This window comes from Saimiri boliviensis, chromosome 3 (genome assembly GCF_048565385.1).
Source record: "Saimiri boliviensis isolate mSaiBol1 chromosome 3, mSaiBol1.pri, whole genome shotgun sequence".
In the NCBI taxonomy this organism is placed as follows: Eukaryota; Metazoa; Chordata; class Mammalia; order Primates; family Cebidae; genus Saimiri; species Saimiri boliviensis.
The window spans coordinates 117,659,582-117,687,408 of NC_133451.1; the positions used below are offsets into that span (position 1 = coordinate 117,659,582).

General features: G+C 41.9%; 1 protein-coding gene across 2 annotated transcripts; it reads left to right on the forward strand.

Moving 5' to 3' along the window:
- The first annotated feature begins 1,383 nt into the window (after positions 1-1,383).
- F11 (coagulation factor XI) lies at positions 1,384-26,148 on the forward strand. Of its 2 annotated transcripts, XM_010344358.3 has the most exons (15): positions 1,384-1,740; positions 2,579-2,634; positions 6,181-6,343; positions 7,937-8,043; positions 9,580-9,739; positions 11,239-11,348; positions 11,682-11,841; positions 15,561-15,670; positions 15,774-15,936; positions 16,025-16,131; positions 20,158-20,326; positions 21,731-21,906; positions 22,511-22,606; positions 23,679-23,818; positions 24,109-26,148. In XM_010344358.3, exons 2-15 carry the CDS (start codon positions 2,580-2,582, stop codon positions 24,268-24,270), a joined length of 1,878 nt encoding a protein of 625 aa, XP_010342660.1. In that variant the 5' UTR covers positions 1,384-1,740; position 2,579; the 3' UTR covers positions 24,271-26,148. The 2 variants fall into 2 exon arrangements, with proteins under 2 accessions (XP_010342660.1, XP_074252838.1); XM_074396737.1 differs by lacking the exon at positions 22,511-22,606.
- Positions 26,149-27,827: the final 1,679 nt, after the last annotated feature.

Consider the following 27,827-nt stretch of genomic DNA (forward strand, 5'->3'; position numbering starts at 1 on the left):
GTCAACCTGGGAGTAGGTCTGGGTGGCAGCAGGCGTCGATCAACACGCCCTCTGCACGCATTTAGACCTTCTTCAAGGCCAAAGGGAAGGCCTTCAGGGAAATATAATTATGTGAAACCCCCAAGAATTATTTCACAAACTTTCCTGCCTATAAAGGACAGGTCCTACCACTGGACGGCTCCCTCCCGGACAAACCCACACTTTCTTTTTTTTTTTTTTTTTGAGACGGAGTTTTGCTCTTGTTACCCAGGCTGGAGTGCAATGGCGCGATCTTGGCTCACCGCAACCTCTGCCTCCTGGGTTCAAGCAATTCTCCTGCCTCAGCCTCCTGAGTAGCTGGGATTACAGGCACGTGCCACCATGTCCAGCTAATTTTTTGTATTTTTAGTAGAGACGGGGTTTCGCCATGTTGACCAAGATGGTCTCGGTCTCTTGACCTCGTGATCCACCCGCCTCGGCCTCCCAAAGTGCTGGGATTACAGGCTTGAGCCACCGCATCTGGCCCCAAACCCACCATTTCCTTCAGGGATGCGACCGGCTTTGCTTTTGCTGACTGTCACGTGGCTTCTAGACTTGTTACCTCCTAGCTCTGCATTCAGATCTGTGCCAGAGACTGGAGTTTTATCTTTACTCAAATCAGTCTCCCCCAGCATCTGGGGAGCAGAGTTTTTACAGACAACTTGGTAGGTGGGGGGATTAAGTCATCCCAGCATTTTGGGAGGCCAAGGTTGGCAGATCATTTGAGGTCAGGAGTTCGAGACCAGTCTGATCAACATGGTGAAACCCTGTCTCTACTAAAAATACAAAAAACAAACAAACAAACCAAAAACCCAGGCACGGTGGCGCATACCTGTAGTCCCAGCTACACAAGGAGGATGAGGCAGGAGAATCGCTTAAACTGGGAGGAGGATGTTGCAGTGAGCTGAGATCGCACCACTGCACTCCAGTCTGTGCAACAAGAGAGACTCGGTCTCAATAAAAAAATAAAGTTAAAAAGAGCTTCTTATTTTTCTGTTTTTTAAAAATAGACTTTTACTGTTCACAAGTGAAAATAGATTAAAAAAAAAAAAAAAAAAAAAAAAAAAAAAAAGCTTGGCCTTAGAAGAAATCCTATCTGCATAACCTCTGAGAGTCAGTGTTACCTGGCAGGAAAGTGACCTCACAAGAACCAGGCACACCGGGGCGGTCTCTTTGCTTCCCACCCACCTCCCCTCCCCCAGCAGCCGAAGTCTCCTCCCTCTACTATATTGCAAATCCATGAGTCCATTAGACTTTCCGTGTTTTCTTTTTAGGCTTTGGGATTCAAGGTAAGCTAGAATTAATGGTTAACAGCAGACAGGTGAAAGTCTGGTTAAGTGCAGCTTTGGCTAGCAGGCATATTGCACACACAAAATCAAGTTCTACAGCTGTCTAAGGCACACAAGCAAATTCAAGTTCTACAGCTGTCTCTGTGTATGTCACTTGTTTAAATATGAAATAAAACTTAAAAAATAAATTCAGTGTATTGAGAAAGTAAGCAATTCTCTCAAGGTACATTTCTGATATACGAAGATTTTAGGACTTTCACAAATATGCTGTACCGAGAACCAATGTTACATAACATCGAGAACCAGTACAAGTAAATATTACAGTTAAGTGGCCATTTCCTACACAAGCGCATTCAGAGGAGGATGAAGCTCATTTTGGAAGAAGAAAAACACCATTAAGAATTGCAGCAAATAAGCAAACAAGGTCCTTCAGGTACAGTTTCAGAACTTACTATTTAACATTTCTCTCAAGCAAATATGCCTTGAAATGCCTTTTTTTTAATCATAGGAATTTAAAAACACTATAGAAAATGATTAATTTTTAAAATGTGTCTGATTTAGCATTGTAGAGATGTTCCACTACTATCCATAACTAATTTGAGAGTAGGTGTGGGACAGAAGAAGAGTAGCAGTGTCTACGCAGTAACAAGTATTTTGCAAATTAAAAAGACATCCAAATGCAATACTGAAAAGTCAGAGGTCTTGATTTGCCTCACTGATGACTCCGTTTTTCCTAGAGCAGTCTGTTTAATGCTTACTGGGAATAAATCGATTTCTAGGTGACCAAAATAATCTACTAATGTATTAGCCACAGATTTTTTTAAACAGAAAATTTTCTAAGTAGGAAATCATTCATAGCTCTTTGGTAGCTATAGGGAGAGACTTCAAGGAAAGTCAGAAAGGAAATAAATTGGGAAAGGAAACCGAGATGAAAAACTGGGGTGGGGAGAGCGGTCAGATGGTGCATGAGAAGGATCTGATTTATGGTGAGCAGGGGTGGCGGGGAAGCGGGGAGGAGGGGAGGGCTGTTTCCCTGTGGGCTCCAGCACTACAGGGAAGTGCTGTAAGTGTGGAACACCACACACACAGCCACGCTAAGGTATGCGCCAGGGTTTGGACAGATAAAATTCAACATTGTAATGAAAACCCTGTGAACGCTATTGAATTAACTACGTCCTTTTCTCCCTATTTCTTGTAAATCTTAGTGTCAGTAAACTAATTATCAATGTACATTTCATGTTCTAAAAACATGTACCTTTTTCTCATTGTAGGATGATTTTCTTATATCAAATGGTACATTTCATTTTATTTACTTCAGTTTCTGGTGGTAAGTAGAGCATTTCCTTAACTATGGACTGGGAGAGGGAGATCACACTAGAGTCTCCACGCACGGGGAGAACCCCACACCATCTATGCCAGGCAAGGAAATAAAATGGTTTTATTTATTTCCTGCTTGAGGTTCCAGAGGTTTTCAAAGCAGGGTGGGAACTGAGGTGAAAAATTGTTCGTACTGTAGGAATCTGTGTCTATATGTATATGATCATATTTACATCCATGCCTAACTACATAACTCATTTAAATCATATTTAAAAGCAACATTAAAAAAGAAGAAACCTTGATTTGCTTCACTGATCAGTTTTCCATAAAGCAGTCAGTTCAATGGAACATACACACACACATAAAATAGGAATTTTGGACTGAAAAATAATATGCAGATATTCATGCATAGTTTATACAATCCAATAATTTAACTACCCTGTTAATTCTCCACCCTACCTCACATCTGCTAAATTTGTTTATAGATCACTTAGCCAATATTAAGTAAGGTATATCCGTACAAGTATTGTTTGGCTCCGCAAACATTCTTTATTTAAAATTAAAGCTGAAATATTCCTTTAGAAAAAGAACTTATGTGTACATATTATATTTAATTTCTGATAACTATTGCTGGCATTTTAAGCACAGTAAATTCTTTTTTTCTGGCATTTGTGAAAAAAGGCAAATCCAGGTGAAGATATTAAAAATAAATTCCACTTAGTATGTCAAATTACACAGTTCATAATTTCGATCTTCCCTGTGACAAGATTACTGCTCAGGTTATAATATTCCTTTGTTATAATTATTTGGAAACTGTATTATTATTTCATTGATAAATATGTCAGTGCTAAATAATTTGATGTTATTTGAACACTGGACCCAATAATGCCATAAACAATTGACCCCCTAATTCATGGATTCTACATCCATGGATTCAACCAACCTTCAAGTGAAAATATTTTTTTAAGAATTGCATCTGTACTGAACATGTGCAGACTTTTTCCTTGTCACTATTTCCTAAACCACACAGCACAACAACTATTTACATAGAATTTACATTGTATTAGGTATTATAAGTAATCTCGAGATGATTTAAAGTACACAGGAGGATGTGAATGGGTTATATGTAAATACTATGCCATTTTATCTTGGGACGTGAGGATTCGTGGATTTTGGTGTCTGCAGGAGGTCTTGCCACCAATCCCCCACAGGTATCAAGGAATGGCAATGTTCGTATATAGGTCCTTCATACATGCATGCGGAACATTTACAAAACCTCACCACACACAAGCCTCTGAAACAAGTCTCAACACATTTTAAAGGGTTGAAATTATACTGAACATGTTATTCAATCATCGTGAATGGGAGCTAAAAAAATAATAAAAAGGAAACTGAAAATCCCCAAATGTTTTAAAATTGAGTATACCTTTTTAAATTAATGAATCAAAGATGAAATCACAATGGTAATTAGAAAATTAAATCTACAATAATGAAAATACAGTATGCCAAAACTTTGAGATGTAACTGAATCAGTGCTGAGATCTAATGTATAGATTTGCTTATATACATTAGAATACAGAAAAGATAAAATTTGATAATATAAGATGACAAGAAGATGGAAAGAGAATAGCAAATTAAGTGCAAAGAAAGGCAGAAAAAATAAATTGCAGAAATTAATTAAATGGAAGACAAACACGTTTGAGAGGTCAAGATAATCATTTCCAACCCGTTTTATAAGGTCAGGGTAATCCTGACATCAGAATTGGATAGGAAAATTCTGAGGAAAAAAAAGTTACAGGTCTTTTATCTCATGAACATATGTATAAATATCTTAACAGAACATTATCCAACTGAATCCAGTAGAATGTTAAAGGAAATTAAAGAATGATTAAATTGTGATATTGTGACAAAGTTGGGTTTATTGCAGGAATGAAAAGTTGATTTAACATTCAAAAATTAATAGATGCGTGACTTTGGGGCACATACCAAAAAAAAAAAAAAAAAAAAAAAAAAGAAAGAAAAGAAAAGAAAAAAGAAAAGAAAAGGGAAGGGTATTTTAAACAAAAATCCAAACCAAAATTCTTCAAGAAACATAATACATAGTAGAGGAATATTGAAAGCTTTCCCAAGGGATTGGGAATAAGACAAGAATTCCTCCCATGATTTCCATTTAGTATGACATGGAGGCATTAGTTGGTGCAGTGAGGAAAGGAAGTAAGAGGAAAATGATTTGGAGGAACATAAGCTCTCATCTTTCATGGATACCATGATTGTGTACCTAGAAAAATCCAAAATTAACTATCATGTTAAATATTGGAGTCCGTTAAATTGGTAAGAAGTCTGGGTGCTACGTCAATATACAATAGCAAGACTTGCTAGTTCGCAAAAACAGATGAAAAAAACTAGTTTTTTACTCACGCTAGAAGCTGCATGTGGATTTTCTGAAAATGTTTAAACGTTTATATGTTTAGGGGTGTGAGTGCAGATTTCTTACGTACATACATTATGCAGTGGTGAAGTGTTGGCTTTCAGTGTCCCCATCACCCAGGTAGTGAACACTGCCTCCAACGGGCAATCTTTCAACTCCAACCCCGCTCCCATCCCCCCACCTAGTGGCATATTGAAAATCAAATTGTCTTGTAAAATTAAATGATCCAATTAGGAGGGGGATACATTCCAAGAAAATTAGCACACGATGCGCGCGCGCGCGCACACACACACACACACACACACACACACACACACAGAACGAGAGAGAGAGAAATGGCCTTGTTCTGTTGCCCCAGGCTGGAGTGCAGTAGTGCAATCACCTCTCACTGCAGCCTCAAACTCCCAGGCAGCTCAGGAGATCCTCCCACCTCAGCTTTCCGAGTAGCTGGGATTACAGACGGACATAGCCACGCCCAGCTATTTTTTTATTTTGTAGAGACAGGGTCTTGCCATGTTGCCCAGACTGGCCTTGAACTCCTGAGCTCAAGCGATCTGCCTGCCTCAGGCTCCCAAAGTGCTGGGATTACAAGCATGAGCCACCACGACCAGTTTGCATGATTAAATATAGAAAATCTATTTGATTCATCAAATAACATTCTTCTTTATTCTTCTTAAAAGTAATATTTTAATGTAGCGAGATTGGGGGTTTCCAAATTATTCTCAATGGGGTGAGGATCTTATCACACCCCAGGCCATCAGATGCTATCAGAAAGTGACCACTCTGGAGCCTTTTGTTTCAAATAGTACAGGGTTTGGACAAAGAGACAAGGTTAGGACAGGAAAAAGCAGAAGGCTCATTCCAAACCTGGATGAGATCCTGAAAAGCAGCAGTTTTGCCAGTAAAGATTCTTGAAATTATTCAGTTACCCTCAAAGCGCTCCTTGTCTCCAAGACAATCACTCATCAGCACAATCCCATGGGAACCAGTGTACCATTCTGTGATTTTCATTTCCATCTGAGGCCATTCATTCAATAAACTACGTGTCTTGCCTTTATGAGATTATTACCTAATTAGATATATGCCCACTAAAATCCAAAATAACATGTGCTATGCATTGCCTCACAGAATGTGTGACTAAATTGTTTAAGGACACCTACTTTGAAGGAGGGGACATTGCTATGGTTTTCACACCGAGCGCCAAGTACTGCCAGGTCATCTGCACTTATCACCCCAGGTGCTTACTCTTCACTTTCACGGCGGAATCACCGTCTGAGGATCCTGACTGCTGGTAAATGCTTATGTTTCTACATGGAGGAGACAGTTCTTACAGGGAGATTGCTATTCATAACACATTTCCATCTATCATTTTATACGATTTAACATTAACAACTGGAAGATAAATTGTCTTTCAGTTGAAATATTATTACAGAAAGAAGAGATGGTGTCTAGGCAATTTAGAAAAGAATAAATACGCCTCCAAGTGTAGACGTTCCTGCCTCTCTTACAGTCTCAATATTAATGGTATGTTTCTTCTTTTTGTCACCATTTTTATGCTTCTTAAACATTTCACACTTTGCTTTTCCATCGATTTTTGTTTGTTTGTTTTTGAGACCGAGTTTTGCTCTTGTTACCCAGGCTCGAGTGCAATGGCACGATCTCGGCTCACCGCAACCTCCGCCTCCTGGGTTCAGGCAATTCTCCTGCCTCAGCCTCCTGAGTAGCTGGTATTACAGGCACACGCTACCATGCCCAGCTAATTTTTTGCATTTTTAGTAGAGACGGGATTTCACCATGTTGGCCAGGATGGTCTCCATCTCTTGACCTCGTGATCCACCTGCCTCAGCCTCCCACAGTGCTGGGATTACAGGCGTGAGCCACCGCACCCAGCCCCATTGATTATTAATTTTTGATTTAAACTGGAACTTTATTTTATTATAAAAAATTAAATATTAAGAATTATTATTAAAATTAGATATTTTATTTTAAAGGATAATTTTAAAAAATAGTACAGTACAATGATCCCTTTCCGCCACCATGACTGCAATTTTTGCCTTTCTTACCTATATTTGTACACATGCTTAATTCTAAAACATCATGACACTTTACGCCTAAATACCTCAGCATGAGTTGTCCTGAGTAAAAGGCGTACGTAATGTAACAAGAATTCCTTTATGTTATTTCAGTTTTCCTTCAAATGTAATTTATAGTAATTAACCAGAATCTTGCCAAGTTTCACACACTGCATTGGGTCGTTTGTCAGATTTAAAATATTTTAAACATCCCGCCAACCCCTTGTGTTCCCAGGCTGAGCTCGAAAATTTAATAATAAGCCTTTCTGTAGAATTGAGGTTTCCACATCTTTGTGTATTATTGCTATATTCACGGGTACTTATATAGCACCTTGAACTTATAAAATTTACTGTTCCAGAATGTAGAACAAGGATCCGCAAATATCTTCTTAATAAAGCAGAGTAAATATGTTAGGCTTTGTGGACAAAACTCATAGCAAAGCCAAGGACATTATATAAGTACTTACGTATGTCGCCACTTCAAATGTAACCATTTGAAAACACAAAAATCATTTTATATCGCTAACGGGCTGTACAGAAACACACAGAGTTTTGGTTGCATTTTACCAGCAGGCCATAGTTTACCCGTTACTGTTGGTCCTTATTAGGAAGGAGTATTTACATGTAGTTTCTTACGTGTAGGGATGCTGGAGTGAAAAAGCAAACTCATAATCTTGCTAAGAAAATATTTGTTTCGGCATGAGATAAGGTGGTTTGTTTTACTCTCTTTGTCTTTCTGTGTGCTGACTTTTAAGATCCATTATTTTAAAACATAAATTCCTATTCGGTAATACATATTTTTTTAAAAACAGGTTTACTTGTGTCCTGAAAGACAGTGTCACAGAAACACTGCCAAGAGTGAACAGGACAGGAGCAATTTCTGGGTATTCTTTCAAGCAATGCCCACACCAGATAAGTGGTAAGATATGTCGTTAGAATGAACAAAACACCAGGTGTGACGTATACAGTCAGTCACATCAGATATGGCTTTGTGACTGTGAAATAAAACACTGCTATGTGGAGAAAAACCCCCTTAATGAAGTTCTTCCAAAGTAGAGTATGAACTAGCATACATGTGTGCCTGCCCGTCCAACACACTATAAACATTTCTTTATGTCATGGAAAGACGTATCTTATAGGCTGGGCGCAGTAGCTGACGCCTGTAATCCCAGCACTTTGGAGGCCAAGGCAGGCAGATTGCGAGGTCAGGAGTTAGTGACCAGCCTGACCAACGTGGTGAAACCCCACCTCTAGGAAAAATTAACAAATCAGCTGGGAATGGTGGTGCATGCCTCTGGTCTCAACTACCCCCGAAGCCAAGGCAGGATGATGGCTTGAACCTGGGAGGAGGTCGCAGTGAGCCAAGATCACTGAGAGCAACACTCCGTCTCACACACACACACAAAAAGCCATGTCTTACTATCTCACTTCTCATCATTCATTTATATTCTTTCTACTTCCCAGCCTAAAAATCTTAAATGGAATTCCCTTTTCTGAGACTGGGTCTCACTGTGGAGTGCAGTGGTGCAATCACAGCTCACTGCAGCCTCGACCACTTGGGTTCAAGTGGTCCTCTTGCCTTAGCTTCTGGAGTAGCTGGGACCAAAGGCATGCACCACCATTTCCAGCTAATTTGCTAACTTTTCCTAGAGATAGGATCTCACTGTATTGCCCAGGCTCGTGTCAAACTCCTAGCCTCCAGTGATCTGCCCGCCTTGCCCTTCCAAAGTGCTGGGATCACGTGGTGCCCAGGAGGAATTCCTTATTAAACATATTAATCCAAATCAAAAGGAGCAAATATAAAGGTTGAAGTGACACTTGTCTTCATAGTGAATAGATACTTGAATCAATTAATTCGTGAAATAATCAGTGCAGTTAGGGAGAATAGAGGCTAGGTCAGAAAATCAACATGTGAATTTACAAGTCTAAAATTGTTACAATATAAGAAGGACACTGACATTCTTTTACTGCTTCCATTCAAGAACAAGAATTTTGCAGATTAATATAATAAAAGACTTCTAAGGAAAGGTGGGTGAAAAAGTTAAAAGAATGAGTCAGGGCTGGGCACGGTGACTCACACTTATAATCCCAATACTTTGGGAGGCTGAGGCAGGTGGATCATGAGGTTGGGAAATCAAGACCATCTGCGTCAACATGGTGAAACCCTGTCTCTACTAAAAATACAAAAATTAGCCGGGCATTGTGGCACATGCCTGTAATTCCAGCTACTCAGGAGACTGAGTCAGAAGAATCACTTGAACCCGGGAGGCAGAGGTTGTAGTGAGCCGAGATCACGCCACTTAACTCCAGCTTGGGCAACGGAGCAAGACTCTGTCTCACACACACACACACACACACACACACACAAACACACACGTGAGTCAGGAGAGACAGTTGCTTAGGTCATTGCCCCTGGAATCTGGAAGGGACTCATGTTTTCTGCTTTTATTTCCAGCTTGCAACAAAGACATTTATGTGGACCTGGACATGAAGGGTGTGAACTATAACAGCTCAGTTGCCAGGAGTGTTCAAGAATGCCAAGAAAGATGCACAAATGACATCCACTGCCACTTTTTCACATATGCCACAGGGTGGTTTCCCAGCCTGGAGCATCGGTGAGTGAGCCCCAGGACACCAGAGTAGCTAGTGAACCAGAATGGTGATGTACTAAAATTTTTTTTTCATCAACTTGATGAAATTTATTTTAAATTTCATGCCAGATTTTATTTTAAACCCCTAAAAGACATTTCTACAAAAGTACTCTTAGTTTTCTTCATGAAAAATACACTTAAAGCCTAATTTGGATGCATTTCATTTATGATAAGAAGTCTACCTTTTAATAACACTGTCAGAAAAATATATACACTGAAACCATATCCTAGCTAATTTCAAAAGTGCTACACTATTAAACTGGCAATTTAAAAATGCTGCAATTGGTCTGATTGGCAGTGCCCTTCTCAGTCTAAAAAAATGTTACAGTCTAAGAGAATAAAAATAAAAACCTCCTCCTCCCCCCTCCCTCTTGCTAAATAACAGTTCCCTACCTAAGATAAAATACACATGTAAAAACTTTTATCCTGGTTCATATGAGATTTTGAAATATTTCAAGGATAAATCATGTAAGAATTTTAAAATGATCTCATATCTAATGACCAAATCTGTGTTCTCATCTTTAAAAACTTTTAGAGAAATATATTATTAATTTGCATATTCAGAAATATTTGAGATGATTTAGATTTTCATAGTAAACTGCATTTATCTGGAATCAACAGAAAAGTGAAAAACATTCAAATTTCTAATATTTGTGTTTCAACATTGGATTTTAACATTCTGTTCTCCACATTCACAAAGAGGAGTAAACAGAAAGCAAACAAAGCATCAACCAGCTATTTCAGAAATGATAATCAGGCCTGTAATCCCAGTACTTTGAGAGGTGGAAGCAGGTGGATCACTTGAAGTCAGGAGTTCAGGACCAGCCTGGCCAACATGGTGAAACCCCATCTCTACTAAAAATACAAAAATTAGCCAGGCATGGTGGCACACACCTGTAATTCAAGCTGCTCGGGAGGCTGAGGCAGGAGAATCGCTTAAATCCAGGAGGCGGAGGTTTCAGTGAGCCAAGATTGCGCCACTGCACTCCAGCCTGGCGACAGAGCGAGAATTCATCTCAAACAAACAAACAAAACAACAATGATTCACACACACACACACACACACACACACACACACCCCAAACCCCCTAATTAGCCATTTGACTTGCGAGGCTTGTCTTTAGCTCAGCTCAGACGACAGCTTTTATGTCTAAGACTTAAGACAATGAGAACTGCAAACCAAAGCAAGATTTTTGAAAAAGCGAAGTCATTAGAAGTGAGAAGCCTTGAGAAGTCATTCATTCACGCACTCTTTTTCTTCATGTGGTCGCTCTCTCAAGCTGTCACTGTGCCAAGGAAGAAGTAAAGGTCACAGTTCACAGGTGTTTAGCAGCATTGCCTCCCAAATGGAAGCTTCAGGGTCTTCCAGGTCCTCTCTGCAGAGGGGAATTTCTTGCCATCTCATGTTTTTTCCTCCTTGCAGCTGGAAGAATAAGACTCTTTCCCTTTTTCTTTTTATTCAGTAACAGGTGTCTACTGAAGCACTCCCAAACAGGGACACCAACCAAAATAATGAAGCTCCACAAAGTGGTGTCTGGATTTTCACTGAAATCCTGTGCCCTTTCAAATCTGGGTAATTATTGACTTCTTGAGGATGTAGTTTAACCGTGAAACATGTTGATGATCGGTACAATAGACCTAAGTCAGGATACCAGCTTATGCTCACTGGTGAAACGGACCCAGAGATCTTTACCTTCACGTGAGATATTTCATCTTGTCCTATACAGTTAGGTCCTATATTTACATTTCAAGTTGAAAATAATCGTGCCATTTTCTTCTAAATAAAAAAATTAAAAGATCTTGGGATACATTTAAATTTTTAAATATGGAATATGCAAATACTGTGACTGGAATTTTCCTGACAGCTGGCGAACTGATTTCCTAACATAGCTCTTCTCTTGTGCAGCATGTATTAGGGACGTTTTCCCCGACACGGCGTTTGCAGACAGCAACGTCGCCAGTGTCGTGACTCCAGATGCCTTTGTCTGTCGCCGAATCTGCACTCATCATCCCGGTTGCTTGTTTTTTACCTTCTTTTCCCAGGAATGGCCCAGAGAATCTCAAAGGTAAGGAATTAACAAGGAAGGATAATTTGTGATCTTTTAAAAATAGCTGATCAAAATCCATCGTTAAAAATTCCAAGTTACTAAAAATTTACTCTAAATGTCATTATAGGATAAAGGATGTAAAGAATTTCTAACTTCTCTCCCTTTCTATCCCCTACCTACTTACCACAAATCCAACATTACTGAGGGCTCATTTTTTAAAAAAATAAATTTAAAAATAAATATTATTTTACCTAAATAAATTTTAGGCACAGATACAGTTTTGTTACATGGATATACCGTGTAGAGGGAAGTCTGGGCTTTCAGTGTAGCCAAATAGCACACATTGTACCTATTAGGTCACTTCTCATGCCTCACCCTCCTCTATCCTCCCAATTCTGAGTCTCCAATAGCTTTCATTCCACTCTTTCTGTGGCTCGGTGTACTTTATTCAGCTCCCACTTACAAGTGAGAACATGCAGTATTTGACTTTCTGTTTCTGAGTTGTTTCACTTGAGATAACGGCCTCCAGTTCTCTCCGTGTTGCTGCAGAAGACATGGTTTTATTACTTTTATGGCTAAGTAACGTTCTGTAGTATATTCTACACACCACATTTTCTTCATCTGTTCATTTGTTGATAGAATCTTAGGTTGATTCCATGTCTTTGCTACTGTAAATAGTGCTGCAGTAAACATGTGAGTGTAGGTATCTTTTTGAGATAATGCTTTTTTTTTTCTTTCTTTTCCTTTGGATATATGCCCAGTAGTGGGATTGCTGGAAGTCTCCACCTTTGGCAAAGGGAGAGTTGCCTAGTTCTAAATGGAATGAAGGGATTCCATTTCCATGTCATGAGGACCAAAAGGCAACACGGTCCAATCTTTTGTTTAATTGAATCAGGAGCAGAAAGAGCTGAAAATGTCAGTAAAATGTCAAACCCAAAGTGTCGAGAGAGAGATGGAAATGAATGTCTCCACCAAGTGGGTTGGGGTGATGGCAGGGGGGGATTTGAGAATTGAGTCCCTGTTTCCTTACCAATGGAAATTGACACAGGACATCAGAAACAGCATGGACAATTTCTTTGATCATCAAAAGGACACTAGCTAAGGTTGGTGTTCCTCTGTTTTGTTTTTTTGTTTTTTTTGTTTTTTTGTTTTTTTTTTTGCTTTGAGACAGGGTCTTGCTCTGCCACTCAGGCTTGGGTGCACTGGGTGTGATCCTGGCTCACTGCAGCCTCCACTTCCTGGGCTCAAGCAATCCACCCGTCTCATTCTCCCAAGTTGCTGGGACCCCAGGTGTGTGCCACCACGCCCAGCTAATGTTTGTATTTTTGCAGAGATAGGGTTTTGCCATGTTGTCCAGGCTGGTCTAGAACTCCTGGACTCAAGCAATTCACTTACCCCGGCCTCCCACAGTGCTGGGATTATAAGCTTGATCCACCACGTGCAGCTTGCTGTGCCTCACTGACAACATTCACTTAAACAAACACATAGACAAACAAAAATCCATAAAATTCATCTGAGTTGGAACTCTCGGAGCCCTCGGCACTTGTGTGATTGGTCTCCTGTTGAGGAACAGGTGTCCTCCAGAAAATTCAGCCAAGGGGCGACCTTGTGCACCTTGCCCATCACACGAGCCTCACTTTCCACTGAGTGAGGCTATTTCAGAAGCGCCAGGTCTGTCACGTCAAAATGAATCTACCTGCATTTACTAAACACATTTAGTAGAATTTATTTGGTGCCTATTATATATCAGACATTGTTCTGAACACTGGTTATACCATTTAGTGAACTAAATAGATAAAAACCTTGCTTACTTGGACCAGAGTGGAGATGAGAGAGAAGTGATCAATTGATGTGTATTATCAACAGAGAGCCAATAAGATTTGCTGATGGATTGGACTGTGGATTGTGAAGGAGTCAGTGATAGCACCATGACTTTTGGTCCAAAGAACTCGAAAGATGGAAATTCGATGACAGAGTCATGGAAGCTTTAATAAAACTCACAGTGTGGGATAAGCAATGGCCATGAGACATCTAGGGGAAAAGGCTGAATTGGCAATTGGAAATAGAAGTCAAATTCAGGAGAGAGTTTTATGCTGTGGGTCTCCGTTTAGGTGTTGCCAATATACAGCTGATACTTCTTTTTTTTTTTTTTTTTTTTTGAGACGGAGTCTTGCTCTGTCACCCAGGCTGGAGTGCAGTGAATGATCTCAGCTCACTGCAACCTCCAACTCCCAGGTTCAAGTGATTCTCCTGCCTCAGTCTCCTGGGTAGCTGGGACTACAGGCACATGCCACTAAGCCCAGCTAATTTTTGTGTTTTTAGTAGAGACTGGGTTTCACCATGTTAGCCAGGATGGTCTCGATCTCCTGACCTCGTGATCTGCCCACCTCTGCCTCCCAAAGTGCTGGGATTACAGGTGTGAGCCACCGTACCCAGCCTACTTTTTGAAAATCTAGTGAAATTATCAAAGGATTAAATGCAGACAGAGAAGAAAGCAGTTCCAAAGAGTGAGCCTTGGGGCGTTATAAAGTTCAGAAATAAGAAAGATGCCATTGTCACTTGTAATCTTGTGTTAGTCCCTGCTCCTTTCTTTGTCTTAGTCCCTTACTGAGCAATTCCTATAATAGGAATAACACATTCTATCTTTAATACAGAATGTGATAGAAACATGGCTTCTATAAGCCATTTAAGTGGAAATTGTTTAAAATTGAATAAAACTAACAATTCACCTCCCCAGCCGTATTAGCTGCATTTCAAGTGCTCCATAGCCACATGTGGTTGGTGGTTACTGTATTGGATGGCAGAGACACAAGGATATTTCCATCACCGCAGGAAGCTCTATGGGCAGCCTTGCTCCAGGCTGTGATCTTGTCTACTTAGGAAAAGTCACTCTTTTCCAGGAAGATGCTCCCAGGGTGTGGAGTCGATGATGGACTTCACTCACCTCCTTATAAAACTGTCATGGCCCTGGATAGGAGATTTCTAGGCAGCATGAAGACTCTTGAATCTTTAAGATAGGCTGGGAGTGTTGAAAGGAAGGAAATGAAAAGGGAAGATTCTAGGAAGGCTGACAATAGAGCAAGCTCAGAAAAGTTTTCACAAGCCAGATGATCTAGTTAGAAAATTTTTCTGCAACCTAAGGGTCATGGAGTGTGACTCCGTGGTTTATGTGTGACTCTGTGGTTTATGAGTGTGACTCCGTGGTTTATGAGTGTGACTCTGGTTTATGAGTATGACTCTGTGATTTATGAGTGTGACTCTGGTTTATGAGTGTGACTCCGTGGTTTATGAATGTGACCCCGTGGTTTATGAGTGTGACTCCAGGGTTTATGAGTGTGATTCTGTGGTTTATGAGTGTGACCCCATGGTTTATGAGTGTGACTCCGTGGCTTATGAGTGTGACTCTGGTTTATGAGTGTGACTCCGTGGTTTATGAACGTGACCCCATGGTTTATGAGTGTGACTCCATGGTTTATGAGTGTGATTCTGTGGTTTATGAGTGTGACTCCATGGTTTATTAGTGTGACCCCATGGTTTATGAGTGTGACTCCATGGTATATGAGTGTGACTCTGTGGTTTATGAGTGTGATTCTGTGGTTTATGAAGAGTACTTTCAAAATAAGAAAATCTTCGCAATTCAGTGCCATCATGAACCAACTTTACCTTCTCTGTGTGCTGTAACAATGTTTCTATGTGTTTGATATGATCTATTTCTACTTCCCTTTTGTTTTCATTAGAAATCTTTGCCTCCTGAAAACATCTGAGAGTGGATTACCCAGTACCCGCATTAAAAAGAGCAAAGCTCTTTCCGGTTTCAGTCTACAGACCTGCCGGCACAGCATCCCAGGTAAACGGTGAGCGTTCTGCGCTCTGGCTGAGAGTGACCAGCCCTGAGGAGGCTGCTGAATGCTGAGCGTGTGTCTCGCTCTGACATGTGGTCTGCTGTCTAGTGTTCTGCCATTCTTCATTTTACCACGACACTGACTTCCTGGGAGAGGAACTGGACATTGTCGCTGTGGAAGGGCACGAGGCCTGCCAGAAACTCTGCACCGCCGCCGTCCGCTGCCAGTTTTTTACCTACACCCCAGCTCAAGCATCCTGCAACGAAGGGAAGTAAGCCGCAGGAAGGGTTTTGCGGGTCCCTTTTTCCCATCTGCCTGTGAGACGCACTGTGTTTATACCGTTTTGTTTCCAACGGTAGGGGCAAATGTCACTTAAAGCTTTCTTCAGACGGATCTCCGACTAAAATACTGCACGGGAGAGGAGGCGTCTCTGGCTACACATTAAGGTTGTGTAAAATGGATAACGGTGAGTATAACGTCACTTGAAAAAAATATAGCTGAAGGAATTACTCCATACTGAATATATCACAACCAAGGCCGTCACGCGTAGCCACGGAGGGGAGAATGTTCATGAAATGACAAATTTTGCAGTTTTCTGTTATATTCACTCCTATCACCCAAGCTGACCATGTTTTAAAGGTAAATATTGGGGCTTGACGAAACTGTACACTGCCTGGTATTAACAAATTATGAGTTTCAATTTGACACCTTTATACACCTGGCATACATCTCTTTTTCTTTCTTTCTTTCTTTCTTTCTTTCTTTCTTTCTTTCTTTCTTTCTTTCTTTCTTTTTCCTTCCTTCCTTTCTTTTTTCTCTCTTTTTCTTCCTTCTTCCCTACCCTTTCCTTCCTTCCTTTCCCTCTTTGTCTCTCTCTTTCCCTCCTTCCTTCCTTCCTTTTTTTCTCTCTCTCTTTCTTTTCTTCCTTCTTCCCTTCTCCTCCCTTTCCCTCCCTTCCTCCCTCCCTCCCTTCCTTCCTTCCTTTTTTCTTTCTCAGACTCTCACTCTGTTGCTCAGGCTGGAGTGCAGCAATGCAATCAGTGTTCACTGCAGCCTCTGCCTTGAAGTCCTGGACTCCAACAATCCTCCCACCTTACCCCCTGAGTAGCTGGGACTACAGACGTGCACCACAACACCCAGCTAATTTTTTATAGAGATGGGGTCTTGCCATGTTGCCCAGGCTGGTCTTGAACTTATGGGCTCAAGCGATCCTCCTGCTTTGCCTTCCCAAAGTTCTGGGATTACAGACTTGAGTCACGGCACCCAGCTACAACTGGCATTTCATAATGAGACCCAGATTCAGCCAACACTCCTGTTATCAAGGCCAGTAACTGAAATATCAATCAGCACCTTGGTTAGTCAAATTATTCATTTTCTTCTAAAAATGTGTATCTATTCAAGAAACACTGGAGCACCTCCTTTTTAGGGGTCTTTATTCAGAGTCCATGCAGGATTCTGCAGACTTATGAACTGGCAAAGGTTAAGGTAAAACTTTACTAATAATGAGTGTGGTAGGGTGGAAATAGGAGTGCTTAGATTATACAAGACCTGTAATAACATAAAAGTTACAAGGAAAATCACACCAGCAGTGTTTCCATCCCAGTGGCCAATTTCTGAGCATAGTCACTAGAGATGGGTTGTAGGCAAACAGAATTGTCCTAAGGGACAAATCCCCAACAGGAAAGAACACACCACAAACACTCCTGCCTAAATTCCCATAGTAACGGAGGATGGCTTTAGTATACACTGATTTACATAAAGCTGCATGTTCTTCGACTGTTCATTGCTAAGTGTTTAATGTTACAATACACTATAAGATGCAACTGAGATTTTATGAATAAAATGAAAGTGATAATCATGCTTTGCAGTGTTTTAGAAACATACAAATCTTTTGTGTCAGATTATCTGCTGTACTGAAAAGGCAGATCGATCCTTAATTTCTGAGAACTTGTTTTGTAGAACATAAAGACGTTAAACTGCCTCCATCACTAATATCCTAACTAGCAAACGATGCCTTCCTAGAGCTAAGACATGCTCTGATGAAAATCTGTGGATGGCTCAAGCCTCCTTAGAAAGCCTGTCAATGAAGTCGTATCTTACATTCTGTTTGCCTCACAATGAATTTCCCTAAGTCAAGGACTAGCATCCAGAATCATTCTGTTGTCTTCCTTCTACTTCTAAGCATTGGAAGGAACCCTTAACAAATGTTGTTGTTAAGTGATACTGACGTGGTTTAAAAAATGGGGATGAGCACTTAGACCTCCTTAAATTGCAGATTGCATCTTCCCGCTTCCTTCTTCATGACGTTTTTCTCTGTTGGATTTACAGACTCTGGCCTGTAGAGGTTACGGTATATACCAAGTATAAATTGATAGCTGCACGAGAAAATGTTAAGATAAGGAAAATAAACTCGTCTGTCTTTCAGTGCACCTTCGGAGGGAGTGAATTAGATAACTTGTTTGTACTGCACTGTGTTAGATGAAATAACCCCTGATGTGAAAGGGAATGTCTCCCTGAGATGTTTATGGTATCTTGCACTGTCGTTGGTCTGCAATGTAACTTAACTTTCTGAAGATAGAGAGCAGAAACATTGAAAGAAACACTTCTTAACCCAAAATATGATTCTAAACACGTATTTTCAGCATTTCTTTTAAAATGAGAAACAAAATAGGATGAACATCAAGGCCTCTCACCTGCACCTAATAGGGTCTTTACTGAGTTGTTTCTAACATATCTTAGTTACTACTTACTTATTAATTTTCCAAAAATTTACCTTTATGACACTTCCCACCTTGCCAACTATAAATGGTTCCCAGAAATTCCAGAATAGAGTTAAGACCGTCAAAAGGGCCCCCCCCAAACGGATGTTCTCCCTGGCAGCTCTAAAGTGAGAGCCTCTGCTCAGGCTTCCTAGGACACACTGTGCTTGTGCTCACCTCAAGTGCTGTTAGCTGCTGCTTCGTTCCAAACTCCTTTTCCCATCCTCTCCTTCTATTTGAAATCGGCCCAGAATTATACACTCATTTTCCTACCAAGTAAATAAAAGGCCTAGAAAGGTTGTTTTACGCCCACAAAACTAGTGATTGCACCTTCTAGGATCCGACTTCTCATCAGCGATTCTTCTGCTAACTTAGACTCCTTCCTTAGCTCAGGACATGGAGCCTCTCTGAGCACCTGAACCTCGTTATTCTAAGTGTGATCCGGGCACAGCACATTGGCACCACCCGGGAGCTTGTTACAAAGAATTTTAGGATGCACACAGACATGACTGAGTCAGAATCTGCATTTTAAAAGCTACACAGGCGACCCACAGGTGCATGAAAGTTTGAGTCTCACTGCTCTAGAAGACTGCTGTCTACAAGCACTCCCATGCCATCTGTGTTCTGTGAATGACTGGGTTCCAAGGCTCCAACCGGGAGGGTGGGCTTTTGTCGGGAATCCCAGTAAGTAGAAATAGAGAAAACTGTCCTGTCTAGGGAGCCACAAGAGAGAAGAAACACAGGGATGCGTCTGTGTCAAAGTCCCTGGAAGGTACCAAGGACCCCAGAGATTCCCAAATGGTCAACAAGGCCAAAGGTCAGAGGAAGTTCACAGCAGATCAGCCTTAGTCTGGACGTGGGTGGAGCAGGAGTGACTGGGAGTCATGGTCAGCGGAGTCACAGGGACAGGGGAGAACTGGACCACGCTGAATCCAGTCGACACCTGAGTGCATGGTGCTCGCCTTTTCTTTCTAACGGTAGTTCCCAAACTTCAGCAGGGCTGGTTCAAACACAGATGGCTGAACTTCCAGGCTGGAGTTTCTCATTCACTGGATCTGAGGTGCAGCTGAAGATATGCATTCTTCTTTTTTTTGAGATGGAGTCTCACTCTGTGGCCCAGGCTGGAGTGCAGTGGTGCGATCTCGGCTCACTGCAACCTCTGCCTCCCGGGTTCAAGCAATTCCCTGCCTTGGCCTCCCAAGTAGCTGGGACTCCATGTCCCTGCCACCGTGGCCAGCCAATTTTTGTATTTTTAGTAGAGACAGGGTTTTACCATCTTGACCAGGCTGGTCTTGAACTCCTGACCTCATGATCCATCCACCTCAGGCTCCCAAAGTGCTGGGATTACAGGCGTGAGCCACTGTGCCTGGCCAACAGTGTGCATTTTTAACAAGTTCCCAGGTGACGCTGTTGGTCTGGGGACTGCACTTGACAACCACTGGCTTAAAAGAACCATTCATGTTATCATTTGAAAAAGGATAAGGCTTGTAGGACCACACAGGGAGGGTGGCATCCTTCGGGATGAGTAATTACAAGATGGCTTAGTCAGTTCTGTTTCTTATGTGCATGGTCTGCTTTGGCAACTTGATCATAAAGTCTCTGCAACTCAAGGTCATGGTAAGCCGTTGACTTGAGGGAAGGTTTTCTTCTTGCCCCTGAAGGAGCAGAATCACTGGTGGAAAGGAGGACACGACATAGGACAATGCTTTCTCATTGCGATGCTTCTGTTGCAGAGTGTACCACCAAAATCAAGCCGAGGATCGTTGGAGGAACTGCATCTGTTCGTGGTGAGTGGCCATGGCAGGTGACTCTGCACGTCACCTCACCCACTCAGAGACACCTGTGTGGAGGCTCCATCATTGGAAACCAGTGGATATTAACAGCGGCTCACTGTTTCTATGGGTCAGTACCATGCCTGTTTTCACTAGTTCATCATCTTCACATATTTATAAAAATGATTACTGGAGTATTAGGAAATAAACACTTTAACCAATTAAATTGTCTTATTCGCAAAATTAATTAATTGCTTCAGTGGAAAAAAGGCAGAAAGGAAGAGCCCTTCACGGTCTGCCAGCATCCGAACAGGTGCGGGTACCTGGCTGCTTCACTGCATGCGATTCCGCTTCCCATTTAAGCATATCCACACCACAAGGGGTCTTCATGTTACTCCCTGCCAGAGCACACCTCTTTCTGCACACTGCATATATATTGGCAGAAAATCTTCGTAACAGTTGTGCTCAAGGATGCCTGGAACTGAACTCAACAGAGAATTTGCCGTTCTTTGAACCAAATTTCTAATGTGTGTGTGTGTGTGTGTGTGTGTGTGTGTGTGTGTGTGTGTGTGTGTGTTTAAATACAGAAAGAGGCCAGGCATGGTGGTTCATCCCTGTAATTCCAGCACTTTGGGCAGCTGAGGTGGGAGGATTCCTGGATGCCAGGACTTTGAGGTCAGCCTAAGCAACATAGTGAGACCCTGTCTCTAAAAAATATACAAAAACTAGCTGGGCATGGTGGTAAGCAGCTGCACTCAGGAGGCTGAGGTAGGAGGATCGCTTGAGCCCAAGAGTTCAAGGGTGCAGTGAGCTACTACAGTGCCATTGCAGTCCAGCTTGAGCAACAGAGGAAGGCCCTATCTCTAAGTAAATAAATAAAATACAGGAAGAGTTCAGCATGCATCCTCAAACTGGATTCCCTACTTAGATCACTTTCAGCATCGGCCAAACGTAAAGGCTCCAGCTGGAAGGATACACATTCCAGGGAAGTGAAATCAGACAGACTTCCTGTTTGCTAACTTCCATAACATCTGAGTTGTTTGCAGACACAGTTTTATGTGTTTTTTCATATCAGGGTTTCTTTTTGTTTTGTTTTTAATCAATCTGCAGCACACTCATGTTAAACTTAAGAGCACATGTGAGGTCAAGAGTCTGCTTTACCTGCCACACCATATGGGAATGGAGTACCAGAAAGGCTCTGTGAGTTTCTCAGCGTCACAGCCAGTCACTGGCAAAGTTGAGACGAAACCCAATGGTTTTGTGTGTGTGTGTGTGTGTGTGTGTGTGTGTGTGTGTGTGTGCGCGCGTTGGAGTGTGGAATGAGTACTCATTCATTTTTTGTGTATAATGTATTTTCTTTATAGGGTGAATTTTTTTTTAACCTGAAAAATCTTATGAGAAAATCCCTGTTATCTACCTGAATGTCCCTCACTGGCAGAAAAGACTAGTAATAGTTAAATAGTCACACACTTAAAAATGTTTGGGATTGGTTTTAGTAAAGGAAATTTCTTTCCCTCTGCTGTTTGCTCCTTAGGGTAGAGTCACCTAAGATTTTGCGTGTCTACAGTGGCATTTTGAATCAATCTGAAATAAAAGAGGATACATCTTTCTTTGGGGTTCAAGAAGTAATAATACATGATCAATATAAAATGGCAGAAAGTGGGTATGATATTGCGTTGTTGAAACTGGAAACGACAGTGAATTACACAGGTACGGAGAATTGTGTTTGGAACGTTGTCTCCAGTGGTGAAGTGGATAAAATGTTTAACACTACCAGACTCACAGCCTGGCTCTGCCAGTCCCTCCATGCATTATCCTCATGAAAGGGAGAGGTCTGGGACACTAGTCATTCATTCTGTGAAGGCTGGCACACTTTCCTGGTTATTGAAACTTATCTGGGGACCGTGGGTGAAGAGATACGTTTTCCCCGGTCTTCTCCAGGTGCGTAGAAGGACATAATTTCATAGTTCATCAGAAGAGTAAAGATAAGGTAGTCCAAAGATAATTCAGTAAAGATAATTTTCGGCTGAAGGATGAAGGTCAGAACAATGAAGCAGCTTGTGAAGGGTCAGGAACTGAGTTGGATGGAGGAGTCGCTGGGGAGGCTGAGGCTTGTCTCTCGTCCTCTGACCCTGGCATGGGTGAGATGTCCTGCTCAACCTCAGGGAGGACAATATATGAAAACAAGGCAGAAAAAAACGAATATGATAAATGCATAAAACGCAAGTGATGGACAGTGAAAGAAGAGAGTCTCTTCTGCAAAGGAGAACATATTGGGCTTCTGATATTTAAACCATGATTTTTTAAAATTTAGATTCTCAACGACCCATATGCCTGCCTTCAAAAGGAGATAGACATGTAATATACACTGATTGCTGGGTGACTGGATGGGGGTACAGAAAATTAAGAGGTAAAAATGATGTTTTCATATGTGCTCAGTATTAAAAATAAAGAATGCAACCTTTCTGCCCTATCAAGTCATGTAGCTGAAGTGCGAGTCAAGTCACATTATTCAATTGCAGGAAGAGGATTAATAGAGCCGGAGAGGCAGAAATCACCCAAGCGAGGCTGATGCCTCATCTGTTTGATTGGAAATTTTAAATATGACTAAACCTCTTTAAAGACTAATTATATTTAATGAAGTTTAATGTGAAGCCTAGCACTTTTCAGTCAATGTTCTAGCGGGCTATCCAATTACTTTCTCTGGGAAGTCATTTCAGTTAGAGTCATAATTAATTTTTGAACTTAATTGACATTAACAAAATGGTACATGCAATAGTGGGAATAACATCTTTTTCATACTTGTAATTATAAAAGGTCTGTGAAATAAACCTAACATTTTTTCTTTCTAGATTTTTATATAGCCATGATTTTTTTTGTTTTTTTGTTTTTTTTTTTGAGACATAGTCTCGCTCTGTCACCCAGGATGGAGTGCAGTGGCACAATCTCAGCTCACTGCAACCTCCAATTCCTGGGTTCAAGCAATTCTCCTGCCTCAGCCTCCCAAGTAGCTGTGACTACAGGCTTACGCCACCACGCCAGCCATGATTTTTATTTTAAATATATGTGGCTGGACATGGTGGCTCATGCCTGTAATCTCAGCACTTTGGGAGGCCGAGGCAGGTAGATCACCTATGTCAGGAGTTCAAGACCAGCCTGGCTAACATGCTGAAACCCTGTCTCTTCAGAAATACAAAAATTAACCGGGCATGATGGCAGATGCCTGTAATCCCAGCTACTCGGGAGGCTGAGGTGGGAGAATTGCTTGAACCTGGGAGACGGAGGTTGCAGTGAGCCAAGATTGTGCCATTGCACTCCAGCCTAGGCGACAGAGTGAGACTCTCTCTCTCTCTCTCTCTCTCTCTCTCTCTCTCTCATATATACATATATATATATATATATATATACACACACACACGCATATATGTTTATATGTATTATACTATAGTTATTGCGCAAACAAACCACAATTTTTTTTTCAGACAAAATACAAAACACTCTCCAGAAAGCCAAGATACCCTTAGTGACCAGTGAAGAGTGCCAGAGGAGATACAGAGGACATAAAATAACCCCTAAGATGATCTGCGCGGGCTACCGGGAAGGAGGGAAGGATGCTTGCAAGGTAACAGAGTGTTCTTAGCCAATGGAATATTTGCAAGTTGAAATGCTTAATGTATTTTAAAAAGCAGCCTCTGCCAGTGAGCAGGAAACACAGTGTATCCATTCGACTTAGACTGAAATCTAAAACGAGGAAACTGGATGAACGTAAGCACCCAGGCTCTTTGCCGTATATCAAAGGGCCAAGACAGCATTTTAGGCAAAATCGGCCCGAGTGAGGTGTACGGAAGACGGGAAGCATCTGAGTTGATCTGGGTTGATCTGGGTGCCTTTTCTTGCCTCCCCTTGTTCTAGGGAGATTCGGGGGGCCCCCTGTCCTGCAAACATGACGAGGTGTGGCACCTGGTAGGCATCACAAGCTGGGGCGAAGGCTGCGCTCAGAGGGAGCGGCCAGGCGTTTACACCAACGTGGTTGAGTACGTGGACTGGATTCTGGAGAAAACTCAAGCAGCGTGAACACGTTCCCGGGGGCCATTTGAGTCCATGGAGCACAGAGGTTTCGCGGGGAGAGGGTGCTGATGTCACTGAGGAAGGCTGTGCCAGCCTGCTTCCTCCACACTAACACCCAGAAGGGGCTTGGTGTTTGTAGGACAATGCCAAAAGTCACAAGCTGTTATTTCCAAAACTGCCGCTCTATACTCATGGTAGTCTGTTTCAGCATGCGGTCCCCTTGTTTTTGGTCACACTTCTGTGGAGCCCAGGAATTACCATAAGGCACTGTTTTTGAAGATTCATATATAGGGAGATATACCAGAAAATAGCCAGGTAGTGACAGCAGGGATCTGATAGAAGAACTGATCAAAGAAACCACCATAAATAGATTTGGTCCGTGGCAAATGAAAATGGGCAGAAAAGCGAACAGAGACAGTCGTCATCATTTTGCAGAATCTACGCTCCGCCTGTGTGAACACGTCTGTTGTAACGAAAGAATTTGATTGCATTTGATGGCAGATTTTCAGAATAGTCAGGAATTCTTGTCATTTCCATTTTAAAATATATATATGTATATATATATATTTTAAAAATCAGTTTGGGTAGACACAAGAGTGAATGCGAAGACACCAGGATTTCTCTATGGAAGAGGGTTATGAGCAGCAATTTACTTGGAAGTGGTGCCTGAAGATACCCTTTCCTGAAAAATGATTTGTGATGGATTATATGTTTATTTAAAATATTTTGGAAGGGGGAGGCTGATGCGGAGGGGAAACATGGTCAAGCTTCCCTAAGACAAGCTGCTACAGTGACTGTGGGCTCCCGAAGTCTAGACCGTATGTTTATTGGACAAAAATCCCACAGACTGCATCCATTCTACAGAGAAAAAACAATTTGGGAACAAATGGATGGTTACAGTCAAGTCTTCAGCAAGCAGCTCCCTGTATTGTAAGTACTGGGATTTTCTGTTTAGTGCAACTATTTATCTGATTATTGTTGTGAGCTAGTCCAATAACCTAGAATTTGAACTGTCACCACATAGCTTTCAGCTTGTGCCAACAGTTCATCCAGTGTAAAAAAAAAAAAAAAAAAAAATTTTTTTTTTTTTTTTTGAGATGAAGTCTCACTCTGTTGCTTAAGATGGAGTGCAGTGGCATGATCTCGGCTCACTGCAACCTCCGCCTCCTGGGTTCAAGCGATTCTCCTGCCTCAGCCTTCCAAGTACCTGAGACTACAGGCACGCACCGCCATGGCTGGCTAATTTTTGTGTTTTTAGTAGAGACGGGGTTTCACTGTGTTGGCCAGGCTGGTCTTGAACTCCTGACCTTGTGATCTGCCCACCTCGGCCTCCCAAAGTGCTAGGATTACAGGCGTGAGCCACTGCACTGGCTGTGACAAATATTTATTGAAAACAATTATGCAGCAGCATTGTGGAGAGCAAACAGATATGTCCTGGCTTCATGACGCGTATACTCTAGTTGACATGAGCAACAAAATAAAGTCATCACACAAAATCTATACGTTCAAGCTGAAAGGAGCGGCTGCACCAGATTCCATGAGAGGAGAAAGGAAGAAGGACATTTTTCACCAAGTTCAAAGACGGGGATACAAGAGAATTTGTCCTGACGAAGAGAAAACAAAAACAACAACAAACAAACGAAAAACCCAAAAGAGCAAAATGACGGTTGGGCGTAACGGGGCATATCAGATCCAAAATGCTGATAGCTTCTAACGAAACTCGAATTGAAAATCAGAGTGCCTTCAAGACAATACTCTCTCATTAATATTACCTTATTACCCTAGTAGACTGGAAGCAAAGCTGGACACAAAAAAGGGTTTGGATGTAATTTTTGCTTTCCTGGGAAGCTTATTAATTGAGAAAAAGACATATTTTTGATTTTAGTGTTTTGCTTTGCATAATGTCTTAATTTTTGAAGAGCTAGTATATGCCTATGATTCATTAATGGAAATACTGTGAGATATAAAATGTACAATGAGAAGATCTCCTCTTCTGTACGAGCAGAGGGCACGTGCTACACGCTGTGCGGCACCTTCTCACTTCCATTCTGTCTGGGCTCATTTCTGATTGACTGTCTATGGATGTTTCTGATGGGTACAGAGAGAGCTGCCTCTATCTGGGGGCATTTCTGGTGCCTACAGAAGGCCTCTGTCCACGAGGGAAGCCTGGTGTTTGCAGTGGGGATTCCACACTTCATTTAACGAGTCTCCGTGGAAGGACACTCGGGTTGTTTTCAGTATTTCCCTCTTTCACACATACGCAGGAAAATTTGTAGGATAAAGTCCAGAGGTAGAATTGCTGAAGGCAAAACAAAATGAAAACAGCAGATGCATCTGTAATGTTGGCTACTGCCAAATTCCTCTTCAAAAATTGGTAGCAATTTTCTCTCCTGCTAGCAATGTAAGAGAGGGCCATGTTCCGGCTACCGTAATACTACACTTGGGAGTTTTTGACAATCTGATAGGTCAAAAAAGGTATCTCACTGTAGTTTATTTTGCAATTCTCTTACTATGACAAATTAATATAAATGGCATTATTTCAATTTGGTGCATAAGATCACCAAATGATTCACCCCTTCGGTTTTAACTTAAATACAAATTTGGTAGATATTACATAGACAAAAATAGAGTATGCTCCTTGCATTCATGTAAACATGGTAAGAATTCTTGCCACAGGAACAAAACAAACGTTCCAGAGCTTATGTGTTCAGCCTCGGAGTGGCCCAGTGTCATGGACATACCGGCTGTCCAGCTTTCTCCCTGTGTGTTGTGGACATAAATCTGGGGTGCAAGTGACCTCATCTCCAGTTCCGGGGGTGGATCCTGATTCACACACATTCCCCTGATGGAATCCCACCCTTGTTGCCCTGGGAATCGGCTCCTGCAGTACAGGCCAAGGCAGCGGGCACCTGCCTTCACCCCCCACAGTGACAGGCTCAGAGTCAGCAACCTGGGCAAAGGTTAAGAATTTGGACGTCCTGACAGAGTAAATGCTTTCTCTTTCCCCTCCACGTGAATGAGGAAGTGCTGGCCTTGGTGGTGGTGGCACTAATCATGAAAAGCTAACCAAGGCCACTGATGCCCGGATAGAGAGTCTGAGGTTCACACCAGCTCTGGGCTTTCCTCTTCCCTGGCAACGGCCCCTTTCACGTGCAAGCTGGCACGCAGTGGGTTTTCATGACCTTCAGTGGAAATGTCCTGTGTGCCAGGACTCGGGCTACTGATCACAACCCCGATCCAACGAAATGCAATTGACATTCACTGGACACGCGTTGCCATGCTATTCTACGGGACCCAGTTTTGGTTTTTTCCCATTTTGAAAGTTGGAAATTTTCTGGAGTAGTTTTGATCCTGAACCCTCAGAGAAAGGCTGTCTGGGAGTCCCTCCAGGGCTGGCTCACTTTCTGACACGAGCAGTGCTTCTGGCCAGCCAGCAATGACGCCACGCTTGTGATGAACGCTGTGCTTCTCACCTGCGGTACCCGGGGCACCAGGAGGTGGCCATCGCTCTACACTCTAAAGAGGGAAACTCAACTTTGGAATGAGAATCATACATTTAATAA

Bases quoted from the DNA above. Each gene is read 5' to 3' on its own strand.
- F11 (XM_010344358.3), top strand. From the start codon at position 2,580: ATGATTTTCTTATATCAAATGGTACATTTCATTTTATTTACTTCAGTT. The intron at 2,635-6,180 runs GTAAGTAGAGCA...ATTGCCTCACAG, and splicing joins ATTTACTTCAGTTTCTGGTG to AATGTGTGACTAAATTGTTT. The intron at 23,819-24,108 runs GTAACAGAGTGT...CCCTTGTTCTAG, and splicing joins GAGGGAAGGATGCTTGCAAG to GGAGATTCGGGGGGCCCCCT.